Below are 15,852 nucleotides of genomic sequence, written 5' to 3'. Positions count from 1 at the left end.
GAGTTAGCGTATTTCCTAAAATGTCAAACTATTTCTTCAAGCTCAGACTTTAAACAAAGACTAAGTGAAGGTTTTATTGTTGGTTTGAGTCCAAATGTGTGTGTTTCAGAAATTGAAATTATTGAAAATGTTTGTGTTGTTTGCTGGTTATGACTTTGGTGACATTTACATTTTACGTTTTGGTTTTTAATCGTTGAGCCAAAAGCGGATCTGCATGTACCAAGTGTTTTTATCTCCAGTAGAAGAACTAATCTCTGTCTAGACTAACACGCCCAAAACCAAAATATCTCATCAACATCCTGGTATACTGGGCATAAACAGGAGGCAGCGTGGAGACTCCGCCCCCTTCTGGTAGTTGCTATGGTAACGTTAGTAGCTTTAAGTCTCAGAGAACGAGACGTCTTGACCGATAAGACCCAATCAGGAGGAGAAACGTTGGCGTCAGTGTCGGTGCTGCCAAACGTCTCCGTTTGGGGCTGTTGAGACTGAAACACAACCCAAAGATTCCAAACCAAAACGGGTCAGAAGAGTTTCCAAATGTCTCCAGTTTAGGGGCTCGGAAACGCCAGAGCAGGGGGAATGAGAGGGGGAAACACCAGAGCAGGGGGAATGAGAGGAGGAAACGCCAGAGCAGGGGGAATGAGAGAGGAGGAGACACCAGAGCAGGAGGAATGAGAGAGGTGGAGACGCCAGAGCAGGAGGAATGAGAGAGGTGGAGACGCCAGAGCAGGGGGAATGAGAGAGGTGGAAACGATAGAGCAGGGGGAATGAGAGGGGGAAACGATAGAGCAGGGGGAATGAGAGGGGGAAACGCCAGAGCAGGGGGGATGAGAGGGGGAAACGCCAGAGCAGGGGGAAACGTAGAGCAGGGGGAATGAGAGGAGGAAACGCCAGAGCAGGGGGAATGAGAGGGGGGGGACACCAGAGCAGGGGGAAACGTAGAGCAGGGGGAATGAGAGGGGGAAACGTAGAGCAGGGGGAATGAGAGGGGGAGACACCAGAGCAGGGGGAATGAGAGGGGGAAACGTAGAGCAGGGGGAATGAGAGGAGGAAACACCAGAGCAGGGGGAATGAGAGGGGGAGACGCCAGAGCAGGGGGAATGAGAGGGGGAAACGCCAGAGCAGGGAGGGAATGAGAGGGGGGGAGACGCCAGAGCAGGGGGGAATGAGAGAGGTGGAGACGCCAGAGCAGGGGAATGAGAGAGGTGGAGACGCCAGAGCAGGGGGAATGAGAGAGGTGGAGACACCAGAGCAGGAGGAATGAGAGAGGTGGAGACACCAGAGCAGGAGGAATGAGAGAGGTGGAGACGCCAGAGCAGGAGGAATGAGAGAGGTGGAGACACCAGAGCAGGAGGAATGAGAGAGGTGGAGACGCCAGAGCAGGAGGAATGAGAGGGGGAAAACGATAGAGCAGGGGGAATGAGAGGGGGAAACGCCAGAGCAGGGGGGAATGAGAGGGGGGAAACACCAGAGCAGGGGGGAATGAGAGGGAGGAAACGCCAGAGCAGGGGGGAATGAGAGGGGGGGGAAACACCAGAGCAGGGGGGAATGAGAGGGGGAAACGCAGAGCAGGGGGGAATGAGAGGGGGGAACGCCAGAGCAGGGGGAATGAGAGGGGGAAACGTAGAGCAGGGGGAATGAGAGGGGGAAACGTAGAGCAGGGGGAATGAGAGGGGGAAACGTAGAGCAGGGGGAATGAGAGGGGGAAACGCCAGAGCAGGGGGAATGAGAGGGGGAAACGTAGCGTTTTTAAACCAAAACGTAGCAATGTAAATGTAGCCTTTGAGCGAGACGTCGAACATGAAGTCCAGTCATAGTGGTTGAAAGCGTCTGTCTACATCTCGTCGGCATGTGCAGGTTTGGCGGGATTTCGGCTTCCTTTCCCCGCTGCCGCCCTCAGACCGAGCGCCAGCGGCTCCGTCTCCCCGGCAACGAGAGCCGAGCTGTTCCCAGATTGGCTCCCCTCCTGAGCCGTCCCATCGAAGCCTGTGGTGCCATCCGGAGGTCCTGATTGGCCGAGGTCAGAGGGCGGGGACGAGGAGTCGGGCGGCACAGCCAGAGCGTCGGCGTTGTCCGCTGTCGGCTGGGAGGCGGACGGGTCTGTCAGGATGTTTCTGGAAATAACTGGAAAGATTGAAGCATATATTATTTGTATTTAAATGTCTGAATATTTGTCAGCTTCATATCGTCTGATTCCCCCAGTCTAAAGCGTTCATTATACTCGCCATTCCCGACCTGTCGCGTGACAGTGTGACGTCATGGGAGCGCCGTAACTGTTTATACTCCCGCGTGGTGGTGGCGACACTAGTTGCAGTCTTCTCCTGACCAGAGGTGGCGCTAATGAGGAAAGGCTACCGACTTTGCTATTTCTACGGACTAGAAGAAGGAGGAAAAAGGTAAACAAGGGCAGAACTGGCAGCAGCAGCATTGACGTCAATGTCAACAGTGGCTAAGATGATATTGGAGTCAATGGAGGAGGAAGAACAGCTGCTTTGGAGCCTGCTTGCAAAGAAACGAAGAAAAAGAAGGTGGAATGTTCGTCCTTGGAATAAACGCCGGACATAAATATGGTGAGTTCAATATCCTCGTGAAACGAATGAGGATGACAGACGGAGAGAAGCCCTTTGAATACTTCAGAATGTCTGCACGATTGGATGAGCTACTTCGTCAGATCAAGCCTTTTATTCACCATAAAAGAGCTCATCTTAACCCTTAACCCTTAAGTTAACAAGAGAGACTTGCAGTCACTCTGAGTCCTGGCGTCCGGTTACCCTTGAACTCGTCCATGCTTCCCGTTTCCTCTTTGTCGTGCGCTGCTGAAAAAAATAGAGTGGTGCACGACCTCTGGCCGCGCACTTTAAATCCTGGTGCGCCAGCGAGATCTACGTCATTTTTACGTCACATTGTCGAGCGACAGTGTTTTAAAAAAAAAAAAAGAAAAAACAAGGCCTTAAAAAAAAAAAGTCCCCGATGTTATATAACTTCAGCGACGGTCTGTAACTCTGAACGAGTCGCTATACAAGCGACAGGAAGTGATGCGGGGAGGGACTGACCTCCTGTGGGTCTGTAGTCGTCGTCTGCAGACGTGCTGCGGCTGAACGGACTGAAGCTCGGCAGGATGATCAGACCCAGAGACACCAGGATGATCTGAGGACACAAACACACTTTATCTCATATATATATATATATAAAAATTGCATTTCACAAGAAATCCCAGATGAAAGTTCATTCTACAGTTATGCACAGCTTTCTATGCCCCCACAACCCCCCCCACTATATGGCGCAGTGTGATAAACTTATCAAGAAAAAGATTTTCTTTGGAGAAATCCATTATTTAAATCCAGCCCTACACATAGTGCCTCAAAATCCGCTGCAAGCAAAGACAAGTTAAAAACAGGCATCATGCACCTAAGACGGTAAATATTTTACCTTATTTTAACCAAAATGAAACATGATGGACGGGACAGACACAGAGAGAGAGACAGACAGACAGAGAGAGACACACACACACAGAGACAGAAAGAGACAGACGAGAGAGAGACAGAGACAGAGAGAGAGACAGAGAGAGAGACAGAGAGAGAGACAGAGAGAGAGAGAGAGAGAGAGCGAGAGCGACACACACAGGCACAGACAGAGAGAGAGAGACACACACAGAGAGAGACAGACAGAGAGAGAGACAGGCACAGACAGAGAGAGACACAGACAGACTGACAGTTTCCTACCAGTAAGCAGGTGCTGGTCTGGGCTCCTTTGCTGACCGTCTGTTTGATCAGAGACTGAAGCTGTCGCAGCTGACTCAGCAGAGACCTGAACAGCCGGATCACAACCAACACGCGTCAACACACACGTCTACTTTCATTATCTAAAGTCGAGCTACCTCGATTCCTTCAAGTGTTCCTGTTTGCATCACATATAACCCAGAATGATATAAATACCCCAGTTCAAAACTAAACTTTCTGCCATAAACTGAAATGTAACTTAACTAAATAAGCCGACTAATCCGGTTTGAGAATGACTCACAGGAACAATGCTAAGAATTGACTCAAGAGTAAAATAATTCTTGGCTCAAAGCTGCACTTAACCCTCCTGTTGTCCTCGGGGCAAATGTGGAAAACGTATCTATTATCTACTATCAGAACTACGACAAAAGAACGTTGAAAAAAGTGACAAATGTTGGAAAAAGCTACAAAAACGCTGAAAAAAAGTGACCAGAACAAATCAGAAAAAGTGACAAAAAAACCATCAAAAACACTGCAAAAGGTGACAAAAACTTGCTTAAAAAAAAGTGACAAAAAAAATTGGAAAAAAGTGAGAGAGAAAAAACATCAGATTAAACAGCAAAAAACGTGTAAAAAAATTTTGAATGAAATCCACAAAATGTTGAAATTTCGACCCAGAAAATACAAAGTTGCACGGTCGACGTGAAGACAACACAAGAGAATAAGAGTAGTTCTTTAACAATTTGATAACTAGCCTTTATACTTAAAGGTCCCATGACATGCTGCTCTTTGGATGCTTTTATATAGACCTTAGTGGTCCCCTAATACTGTATCTGAAGTCTCTTTTATATAGACCTTAGTGGTCCCCTAATACTGTATCTGAAGTCTCTTTTATATAGACCTTAGTGGTCCCCTAATACTGTATCTGAAGTCTCTTTTATATAGACCTTAGTGGTCCCCTAATACTGTATCTGAAGTCTCTTTATATAGACCTTAGTGGTCCCCTAATACTGTATCTGAAGTCTCTTTTATATAGACCTTAGTGGTCCCCCTAATACTGTATCTGAAGTCTCTTTTATATAGACCTTAGTGGTCCCCCTAATACTGTATCTGAAGTCTCTTTTATATAGACCTTAGTGGTCCCCTAATACTGTATCTGAAGTCTCTTTTATATAGACCTTAGTGGTCCCCTAATACTGTATCTGAAGTCTCTTTTATATAGACCTTAGTGGTCCCCTAATACTGTATCTGAAGTCTCTTTATATAGACCTTAGTGGTCCCCTAATACTGTATCTGAAGTCTCTTTTATATAGACCTCAGTGGTCCCCTAATACTGTATCTGAAGTCTCTTTTATATAGACCTTAGTGGTCCCCTAATACTGTATCTGAAGTCTCTTTTATATAGACCTTAGTGGTCCCCTAATACTGTATCTGAAGTCTCTTTTATATAGACCTTAGTGGTCCCCTAATACTGTATCTGAAGTCTCTTTTATATAGACCTTAGTGGTCCCCTAATACTGTATCTGAAGCCTCTTTTATATAGGCCTTAGTGGTCCCCTAATACTGTATCTGAAGTCTCTTTTATATAGACCTTAGTGGTCCCCTAATACTGTATCTGAAGTCTCTTTTATATAGACCTTAGTGGTCCCCCTAATACTGTATCTGAAGTCTCTTTTATATAGACCTTAGTGGTCCCCTAATACTGTATCTGAAGTCTCTTTTATATAGACCTTAGTGGTCCCCTAATACTGTATCTGAAGTCTCTTTTATATAGACCTTAGTGGTCCTCTAATACTGTATCTGAAGTCTCTTTTATATAGACCTTAGTGGTCCCCTAATACTGTATCTGAAGTCTTTTATATAGGCCTTAGTGGTCCCCTAATACTGTATCTGATGTCTCTTTACCGAAATTCTGCCTTGGTGCAGAATTACAGCCACTAGAGCTATGGGACCTTTAAGTTTGAGTACATTTCGTGAATTCTCAGCACTAGGACTAAAAAGGCCCTTTGAGAAGCTTGATAAATACGGGCCCAGACTGTCAGCATCAGTCTGAAGTGATGCTGCAGAGACTTAGATCATTATCAACAATGTCAGAAGAAGACAACAGCGCCCTCCGCTGCTAGAAACACTTCTGGTTGATCTGACTGTCTGAAAACAGTGGTTCCCAAAGTGGGGACTGCGAACCCCAAAGGGGTCCTTGAGGGGGTTCCGCTGGTCCGCAGCAAGATGGGGAATCATTTTCTCTGTACCCCCATCCATAAGCTACACAATGACAGAATGTGTGACTTTTTATGTCATGGTTTCATACACTTTCTGTAATAAAACATGTAAAAGGCAAAAAGTCTGTCTGAGGGGGTCCGTTTGCGAACCACTGGTCTAAAACGCTGACACAACACAGACAAAACTAATCTGTGACTCGTCAGTTCCCTACATGGATCCAGATTCCTCATCTATCGCTAAACTGTCAACAATCAATAAGAAATGTGGCCGTACATGTTGTGTTTCTCCAGCTGCTCCACGGTCCTCTGCAGCTCCTTGTTCTGTGCTGAGCAAGCTGCCGCCCTGTTACACACACACACACACACACACACACCCAGTTACAGTGTCTCACACACAGTTACAGTGTCTCACACACACACACACACACACACAGTTACAGTGTGTCACACACACACACACACAGTCATAGTGTCTCTTACACACACACACACACACACACAGTGTGTCTCACACACACACACACACAGTGTCTCACACACACACACACACACACACACACACACACACACACACACACACACACACACAGTCACAGTGTCTCACACACACACACACACACAGAGTCACACACTCGCAAGTGCACACACACTCAAAAGCGTCAGAAAAATAGCAACAAAAACATCCAAAACGTGTTCATTTTCAGTTGTAGGGACATCAAGAGCTCCCCCCGGCGTACCTGCCCTCCAGCCCGTCTATGTACTCCTTCCTCCTGCGCCGGCTGTCCTGAGCCGACTGCTTGTTGCGGATTTTCCTCCGAACTCTCTTCAGGATTCTCTCCTCCGCCTGCAACAAAAGGTTCAGTCATGGTATGAAGGGCTCCTCGTTCAAAGTTACAATCTGGAAGATCTCCGTTTCCTTCTCTTTGGCGGCGCCTGTACCGATAAGCGATATGAAGGTGTGTTTTTGTCTGTAGTCGTCTCCCTTTTCTTTGTTCGATCACAGACGGTCTTCGTCGCCACGCTGGGTAGTTACATTTCTGGAGAGTTGCACATCAGGCTAAGTAGGGTCCGTATCTATGTGTACCTACGCCGCAGACTCAACGCAGAACCATAAATCAGGCTTCAGGGCTTTCATCAGTAGACCACAGGCTCAACAGACATCTATTTACAAGAAAATCTTCCAGATTATTACTTTATGAACAAGTTATCCTTTTATCTCTGCAAAGTTCCTGATTGGTAGATGGGTAGTTACTCATTACTTTTATGCAGTAGCTGCTTTGTGTCCCTCATTATGCGGTGACACACACACACACACTATCTTTGTGGGGACCCGTCATTGACATAATGCATTCCCTAGCCCCTTACCCTAATCTTAACCATCACCACTAAATGCCTAACCTTAACCCTTACCCTCACCCTAACCAGAACCTCATTCTAACCCTAATCCTAAAACCAAGTCTTAACCCTCAAACAGACCTTTAAACTTGGGGGGTCCAGCATTTTGGCCCCACAAAGCTACACGGACCCAACAAGTATACTGTATTCCAGGTTTTTGGACCCCACAAATATAGTTAAAGACGAACACGAACACACACACACACACACACACACACCCTTCCTAAAAGCGTTTCAGGGACAGAAACAGCTTCTGAGTTTATGTTAATGTCGGCTGTGTGAGTGGATGTGGAGAGTTTCAGCAGTCTGACCTTGGTGAGAGGAAGGTTGTTGGGCAGAGAAACTCCTTCCTGCGTCAGCAGCTTCTGTTCCTCCTCCGTCAGCTGCAGCTCCGGGGACAGCTGCAACAGTAGAAGAAGAGTCAGTCCTCCAGGTCAAACCTCAACTCTGACCGTCAGCGTTAACTGCCTGAGGCCTGCAGACCGCCGGCTCTTTCATCACTGTCTTTAAGAGGCTGTAGCACCATCCGTTTTAAAGCTGGACTGAAGAGGTTGGTATCCCATGAAACTAGACGAACTAAAGCATCCACTGGTGAGGGTGGTCAAAGGGGTGCCTTGACCTCTAGTCTCGCTTTGCCAGACCTTCCTCCACAGCGCTGCGGAGGAAGGGTCTGGCTAGTCCACACAGCATTCTGGGACGGGAGAAAAACGTGCTCTGGTTTATTGGCATTTCTTTAAACCAATCACAATCAGGTCCAGGAGTGGGTTTGTGAGATGGCTAGGGTGGCAGTGTGTGTGTGTGTGTGTGTGTGTGTGTGTGTGTGTCAGATTGAATGATGTGTATGATGGGCTGATGGTGTCATTTATACATTTGTTTATTTGGTTTATGGTTTATTTGGTCTATTTTGTTACTTTTTTGATGAATATTGTAGTTACTGTGTCATCATCTTGATTTTTGTCTGGGTGGGTGGTGATGACGGTGATGTCCGATTTGTATGTTGTCTAAAAATGAAAAATAAAAATAAGGTAAAAGTCTCACCAGGTGAGCGTCGGGGCTGGCAGGGTCGCTGGTGGTCAGACGGCCGTCGAGGCGAGCCGCAGACACCACGGGAAGCTCGTTCACGACGCACGAGTCTGAAAACATCATCTGGGAGCTCCACTCACCTGCAAGGGACAGGAAGTGACATCACGGTTACTGCTGCACTGCCAAAAGATGTCCTGTGTGTTGGAAACTGAACGGGTATTACGTGTTTGTCACAACAGAGCTCGGTCTACAGTGCAGATAAAGGTGTAATGCAACAAACCACAGGGGACAGGACGCCAAATGTAACGGAGCGTTACCTCGAATAGAATGACAATAGAATGATGATTTCTCTGGGTTTAAACACTGTTGGAAAACATTTGGGATAACGCAAGTACACGACAACATACAGTATAGAACAGTGGTTCTCAAATGGGGGTACGTGTACCCCTAGGGGTACTTTGGAGGACTGCAGGGGGTACGTGTAAGTCACTTTTTGTCACTATTTTCAACATGTTCTTGCCTTCCTTCCTTCCTTCCTTCCTTCGGGTTAAAGGACTTATGTCTCAGCAGGATTTGGAAAAACTTGTCCATGCCTTTATCTTCAGTAGACTTGACTACTGTAACGGTGTCTTTACAGGTCTCCCTAAAAAGAAAATCAGACAGCTGCAGCTGATTCAGAACGCTGCTGCTCGAGTCCTCACTAAGACCAAGAGAGTGGATCACATCACTCCAGTTCTGAGGTCTCTACACTGGCTTCCAGTGCCTCAAAGAACTGATTTCAAAATACTTCTGCTGGTTTATAAATCACTAAAAACGGTTTAGGGCCAAAATACATTTCTGATATGCCTGTGAACTATGAACCCCCCAGACCTCTCATTTGGGACAGGTCTGCTTGTTGTCCCCAGAATCAGAACCAAAAAAGGGGGAAGCAGCGTTCAGTTTTTATGCTCCACATATCTGGAACAAACTCCCAGTAAATTGTAGGTCGGCACCAACTCTCAGCTCTTTTAAATCAAGGCTGAAGACCTTTCTTTTTGACGTTGCCTTTTTTTAATACATTGTGAATGTATTCCTGAATTCTATCAGTTTTTAATTTTGTATTAATTTCCAACTGTGTTTTAATGTTTTATGTAAAGCACTTTCAATTGCACTGCTGCTGAAATGTGCTATATAAATAAAATGGTCCTGCCTTCCTCTTTTCTACGGTCTTCATTTTTTCTCGCTTATTATTCAACTATTATACTTTCATATTTGTACTCTTGGCGTCTCATAGAATAGGTTTACATGCTTCTATGTTCAAAGAACATATTTTTTTTGTCCTTCATACATCTAATGAAGCTCAGCGTGAATCCTTTCAGGAAGACTTCCATACGGTTTGCACTTCAGGGCCACCGTACTTCTATACTTCTGCGCATGGCGCAGCTGCGTTTAGGGCGTGTCCAAATCCAGTTTTGCTAGTTTGACGGCGGAAAAAAAGGGTCCGTGCGCCGGGCGTGTGGTTCAAAAGGGTTGTACTTAGTGTCTTCATTAACTCATAGGTGTGTTTTGGGCGTAACATGAGAAACCAATCAGAGATCATCTCCCATTCCCTTTAAAAGCCAGGCGCGTTTGGACCTTGGAGCATTGCTATTATGATGGAGGATTTGCACCGTAATATTTGTATTTGTAATCTTCTGCATGTGTGTGTGCTGCTGTGCGTTCCTGTGTGTGTAACAAGCATAGTGTGCGCGCGCTGTGCACGAGCCTAGGAGCATTTTACTAATGCTCTGTTAAAATAACAATGAAATGCTGCGTTATTGACTTTAGACCAGGTTTTTGTTGGTCAATGGTGCCATCACTTCCCACTGCCTCAAGATAGCAATACGCCCAGAATGCACCTGAACACACCTCCCTATAAGACCAGCACACCCAGAATGCACCTGAACACACCTCCCTGTAAGACCAGCACGCCCATGGGCGCACAGATGGGCGCAGGTGCATTTGCTATTTAGGGTTAGGGTTAGCCACGACGTGGGCGCTGGACAGGAAACTGCAACTGCGAACTAGCAAAGACACTTGCGTCGGGCTTGGCGCTGCGCCGGTTGCCAGACAGGGCCCTTTCAGTTAAACCAACCAGATTTGCCACATGAGCTATCGCATTGTTGCATTCAAACTTTCAATCTGTTCTCCGCTCTGCTGCTGTTGTCATTTCAGGCTAAATCGTTCCCAGCACCCAGGGTTCCTTTCAGCCGCCCCGCTGCACATCACATCCATCCAGATCTTCAGGCTTCCTTTATCCCTTCATCACCTCCAGTGTCTGGACTCCATCAGGGGGGGATATTCCTATATATCCACGGCCTCTATACCCCTTATAATTTAACGTTGCGATGGAGTCCAATCACCAAAGACTCTAACATATCAACCTATTATGCACCGTGTTCATTAAACTCATTTCACTCTTAAATGAAGTCTCTGATTGAATTACAGAAACAAAAAACTTTATAACACACTAGATACGGGAAAAATCCCAAATAAAAAGCATAATAATAGTCTTTAAAGGTGACTCCTTTCTGCTGCTTTCAGTTTTCTGCTAAAATACAGCAAACTGCTTGTTGAATGTAAAACAAAAGAAAGGAAATCATTTCCAACTTTCTTTTTTTGACCAAATTGAACACTGAATTGAATATAAAAGGCAGTGCTAAAAAAAAGAACATCAGTTACATTTTAAAGTGCAGTTTTCTGCAGATATTTTCTTTCAACTAACACAAAAAAGTGTCTTTCGCGATGTGTATATTGCGCCAGTTGATATCACGACGATTAAAAAAAAAAACAAGATATTGTGCAGCCCTGATTTTAATGCGCAAAAGTTACATATTACATCTATAAAATGGAACAGGCAAATAAACAGGCAGCGTGACGGACTCACCGAGCTCTATGGAGATGACGTTCTCCAGTCCCGGTTCCGTCTTCACGCCGCCGAGGCCGCTGATGTCATAAACCACCTGGTACACGGTCGCCGGCTGCGGGGTCGCTGCGGTCACCGCAGTGGAGGGACTCCTCTCGGCAACGGGGTCCTCTGAGATGCCGCTGTCGCTCTCGGACGAGGAGTCTGCAGTCAGCCCGCTGGGGAACACCTCGTTTGGGTCGACGCCGTGAAGGATGTCCTCTGATTCGCTGTCATTCAGCGTCTGCGACAGAGTCACAGGGTTGACTTTAACATCTAATATGTTTCTGAAGCTCTGTCATTTTTCATACAATGATCATAAATGATCATATATTAATTCAGCAACGAGGTGTCCCTCAAGGTTTAACTCTTGGTCCACTTCTCTTTTCTAATTTTTGTTAATGACCTTCCATCAATCTGCTCTGGATGTTGTGTTCAGCTTTATGCAGATGATACAGTATTATACACTTCCAAGGGGTTACTCCTAATAGAATAGAAATTTTCAACATAAATGACCTGTAACAGCAAACGAGACTAACAGTGAAAAGAACGCTGGTTTTATAAAGTTTTTATAATTTCCGGCAACACCGGAGCGACCCTGAAAATGAAACGTCGTCGATATAAACTTAGCTGCAGCCCTACTCCTCATGACAGACTCACGCAGTCGGGGTCCACCGCCCAGTCCTGCAGGGGTTTCGCCGAGCCGCTGAACACGAGGTCGGAGCAGGAGAAAGGAGTGTCGAGCTGCCAGCCGTTTGCCGCCACGCCGCCCACAAACAGCTCGCCGTTCTCTGCATCCATGGCCTGAAAAAACATCACACAACCGGTGTTGTCACGCTGCACCACACCAGCAACTATGGAGCCCAGGACATTCACTCTCAAGTCAGTTTTAATGGAGGTAGTACACGGGCCTCTGTAAAAGGCTACATTCACGTCAGGACCGCTTGTCAATCTCACAACTTGAAACTGCTGCTGAAAACGGGCGAATCTCAACAAAGCTAAAAGTAGTTACGTTAAACGGAACGTTAACGGACAGTGTGAAGAAAGCTGCCACTGAGGAGAAAAGGGTGTGTGTGTGTGTGGTGGCGGAGACATGGGCACAGAGGGGAACGTGTATGTGTGTGTCTCTCTGTGTGTGTGCGTGCTAAGCTCAACCAATCAGCGTGCAGCTCATCTACATATTCACGAGCAGACCATATATGGCAGAAAAGCTCTCGTTTCAGTCCAGTCCCATTTAACAGGGTAGCATTAGGGCCAAAAAAACAGCAAAAGAGACATTTTCAGCCCAACCAATGTTACATACCCTATTAGGAGACCTTAAGGGACAGCGTGAAATACCGTATATAACCAGTCTATCACCCCTTTAGGTTAAAACAGACCTGCAACTTTGTTTTTCTGAGTCAAAATTTTAAATGAAAAACCTTTATCAATGTTTTGGTCGTCTTTTGACACTTTTGTGCCTTTCCCCGATGTTTTTGTCAGTTTTTTTCAACATTTGTCGACTTTTTCTGAGCCTTTTGAATTTTATTTTTCATTTGTCACTTTTTTCTGACATTTGTCACTTTTCTAATGACATTTTTTGAAATTTGTGTCACTTTTGACGTTTGTCACTTTTTTCTGAAATGTTATTAGGTATCATTTCCTATGAATGAAATGTATTGACGATGTATTCCAAAAATAAGTGTAAAACTAGTGGTAATAAGTTGGTATTAGTGAAAAAATGTCGATAGAAATGACAAAAACACTGAAAAAAGGGACACAAACGTCAGAAAATGTCAAAAATAAAATAAATAGTGTTAATTAACATTTAGTTTTAGGATCAACTTTAAGATTCTTGCATCACTCGTCTATGAATGTATCCCTGGACTATGTGGTTGTGATGATGCAAACGTCTCTGCTGCTCATTCTACCAATAAAATCTTTCTTGACTTAATCTTGAGTTATCATTACGTTATCGTTGTTTATATCTATCGGATTACAAAGCTTTGACTGTTGCCTGCTCTTCTTTATCTTCTTCTTTATCATCTTCTTATCTTGTTTTCAGTCGTTGCTCTCAACGGAAAACACTTTGCTTTTTGTGAATTGAAAGGAGCTTTATATAGACATCTAAAAAAGTAAATGATAGTTCATTAATTATGATGTTAATGTCAGGGGCTTTTTCAACAAGGGTCCTAGTGTTTGTCTAATAATCCAGACACACACCTGCAGAAACAGCTGAGTCGTGAAAGTCAGAGAGAGGGAACACACAACACACAGTAGAATAGCTCCTGAAACACAGGAGGAGGATATCCTGGTACATACACACCCATAAACACACCCATAAACACACCCATAAACACAGCGTTTCACTATCTTTGTGGGGACCCGTCATTGACATAATGCATTCCCTAGCCCCTTACCCTAACCATAACCATCACAACTAAATGCCTAACCTTAACCCTTACCCTCACCCTAACCAGAACCTCATTCTAACCCTAATCCTAAAATCAAGTCTTAACCCTCAAACACCCCTTTAAAGTTGTGGGTCCAGCATTTTGGCCCCACAAAGCTGTCCGGACCCCACAAGTATACTGTATTCCCGATTTTTTGGACCCCACGAATATAGTAAACACACACACACACACACACACACACACACACCCACCCTACTGAATAGAAACCTGATAAGCTGTTAAACGTGTTTCCAGTTTTCCTCTCTCCATTTTCAACATTAAAATGGAAGTTTTGTTTTTCAGCTACCTGAGTGAATCGAGCTCTCTCCGAAAGCTCCCGAGGCCAAACGTTAAGGTTAAAACATGATCACATGTCGGCTTGTATTACCTTATCACAGATATAATGGTAGGCTATTAGTGTAATAAACAGCAGTGGTGGAATGTAACTAAGTACATGTACTCGAGTACACTTAAGTCCAAAAGTTGAGGTACTTGTACTTTACTTGAGTCTTGACTCTTGTCTGCACACAAAACAGATTCACTTGCATTCCACCACTGGTGGTATGTAACGAAGTACATTTACAATATTTCTCTCTGAAATGTAGCTGAATAGAAGTAGAAAGTAGCACGAAAAGAAAAGACTCAAGTAAAGTACAAGTGCCTCAACATTTATACTGAAGTAGCCTACAGTACTTGGACTAAATAGTTACATTCCACCACTGGTGGTATGTCTACTATTACCAACAGTTAGTCAAGTCAACTTTGTAGGACACGTACACAACAAGAATGATATAAAAAAATAAGAAATATATACAAATACAGATAAATAATAAAAAGAGTAGTAAAATATGTGAGTATTGAGAGTTGTTGGTTGCGTGTCAGTGCTCAGGCCTGATCCTGGAGCAGCCGGACCTACAGTAATGTAAAGCTACTCACTGTGCGCTGACAGCTGTCTGTGTTTCTTTCCGAAGACTTCAGTCCGTCGGCTTGTTCATCACACAGCGGCCCCTCCGCGGCTGCAGCACGGACAACACGAACCGCTTCAACCCGCTGCTTTCTGTCGGTTCTTACAGGGAATAAAGAGACCAGCTGGCAGCTCCGCGTCAGGGTCCGGGTCCAGGTCCAGGTCCAGCCTGCACAACAAGTCGGCGTCTTCCTCCTCTCTAGCTTCTGTCTGTGTGGTTTATTGGCGGTTGAAAGGTATATTACCGCCACCAACTGGACTGGAGTGTGAACGAGCGATTAATGCATTTAATTAATACAATTAATACTATTGATAAAATGAATACTATTTATTAAATAAACAGAAAGGGGGGAAAATAAGAAGAAAAAAAACCCAGAAGAAACTAAATTCTCTTTACTTAATCAATTTCTATCAGAAATATAATAAGGGTGGCTGTGGCTCAGTGGTGGAGCGGTCACCTGTCAATTGGAAGGTCGGTGGTTCGATCCCTGGCCCTGCAGTCCCACGTTAATAGTTAGTCCAATCTCCGTGTAAATGGGTGTGGATGTTTAGCAGGTGGCACCTTGTAAGGCAGCCTATAGTTCCTGTGCTTTGAGTGGTCTTTAAGACTAGAAAAGTGCTATATAAAAACAGCCCATTTAATAATAGTGTGACATACCTTGCCTGCTGTTTTCCCCATAAGCCCCGACAGTGAAAAGTTGTGGTGGTCTTCCTTCCCAAGTGTCTGAAAAAGGAAATCTCACTTTTAGTGGGCGCAAACTGATGGTGAACATTTGTCCTGTAGGCCTACATTACAGCCTGGTACGCAGCTGCCGGTTACAGCATTCTCACTCAATACTGGACCAATTTCAAAGATTGTTGTTAACATTATACCAGTACATGGGGAAATAGGGTCCAGGTTGAACAAAGTGGAAAGAGTTTGAATGTTCCTGCAAAGTTCAGTCATATTTTGTTTCAGGTTTTTTTTAATCATTCTATATGAAATGCAATACCAAGATGAAGCCAGCAGATGTCACCATTTAGACTGGGACTTATTTCAGCACATCTGCTTCAAAGTTGTTCACTTCCTCACTTCCCTTTTTTAACAAATCCTTCACCTTTAAGAGGTCTTTCAGGGTGCAGTTGAATCCTCCCACCAGCCTGATTCTGATTGGACACAGATGTAAAACCAGCAGAG

General features: G+C 44.9%; 1 protein-coding gene across 1 annotated transcript; it reads right to left on the bottom strand.

Moving 5' to 3' along the window:
- Positions 1-1,578: 1,578 nt before the first annotated feature.
- Positions 1,579-14,883, bottom strand: creb3l4 (cAMP responsive element binding protein 3-like 4). Its single transcript, XM_078252012.1, has 10 exons — positions 14,648-14,883; positions 11,940-12,083; positions 11,262-11,523; positions 8,372-8,496; positions 7,645-7,734; positions 6,676-6,782; positions 6,213-6,281; positions 3,723-3,807; positions 3,054-3,147; positions 1,579-2,124 (listed from the first exon to the last, which is right to left on the bottom strand). The coding sequence occupies exons 2-10, from the start codon at positions 12,078-12,080 to the stop codon at positions 1,835-1,837; spliced, it is 1,263 nt and encodes a 420-aa protein (XP_078108138.1). The 5' UTR covers positions 12,081-12,083; positions 14,648-14,883; the 3' UTR covers positions 1,579-1,834.
- Between the last annotated feature and the right edge of the window lie 969 nt (positions 14,884-15,852).

The sequence above is a fragment of the Sander vitreus genome, chromosome 6 (genome assembly GCF_031162955.1).
Source record: "Sander vitreus isolate 19-12246 chromosome 6, sanVit1, whole genome shotgun sequence".
Taxonomy (NCBI): domain Eukaryota; kingdom Metazoa; phylum Chordata; class Actinopteri; order Perciformes; family Percidae; genus Sander; species Sander vitreus.
This window is presented reverse-complemented; position numbering and strand designations above follow the sequence as displayed.

Coding starts and splice junctions, on each gene's coding strand:
- creb3l4 (XM_078252012.1), bottom strand. CDS start 12,080: ATGGATGCAGAGAACGGCGAGCTGTTTGTGGGCGGCGTGGCGGCAAAC. Junction 7,735..8,371: donor CCAGCCCCGACGCTCACCTG/GTGAGACTTTTA, acceptor CTACTGTTGCAG/CTGTCCCCGGAGCTGCAGCT. Junction 6,282..6,675: donor ATAGACGGGCTGGAGGGCAG/GTACGCCGGGGG, acceptor TGTGTGTAACAG/GGCGGCAGCTTGCTCAGCAC.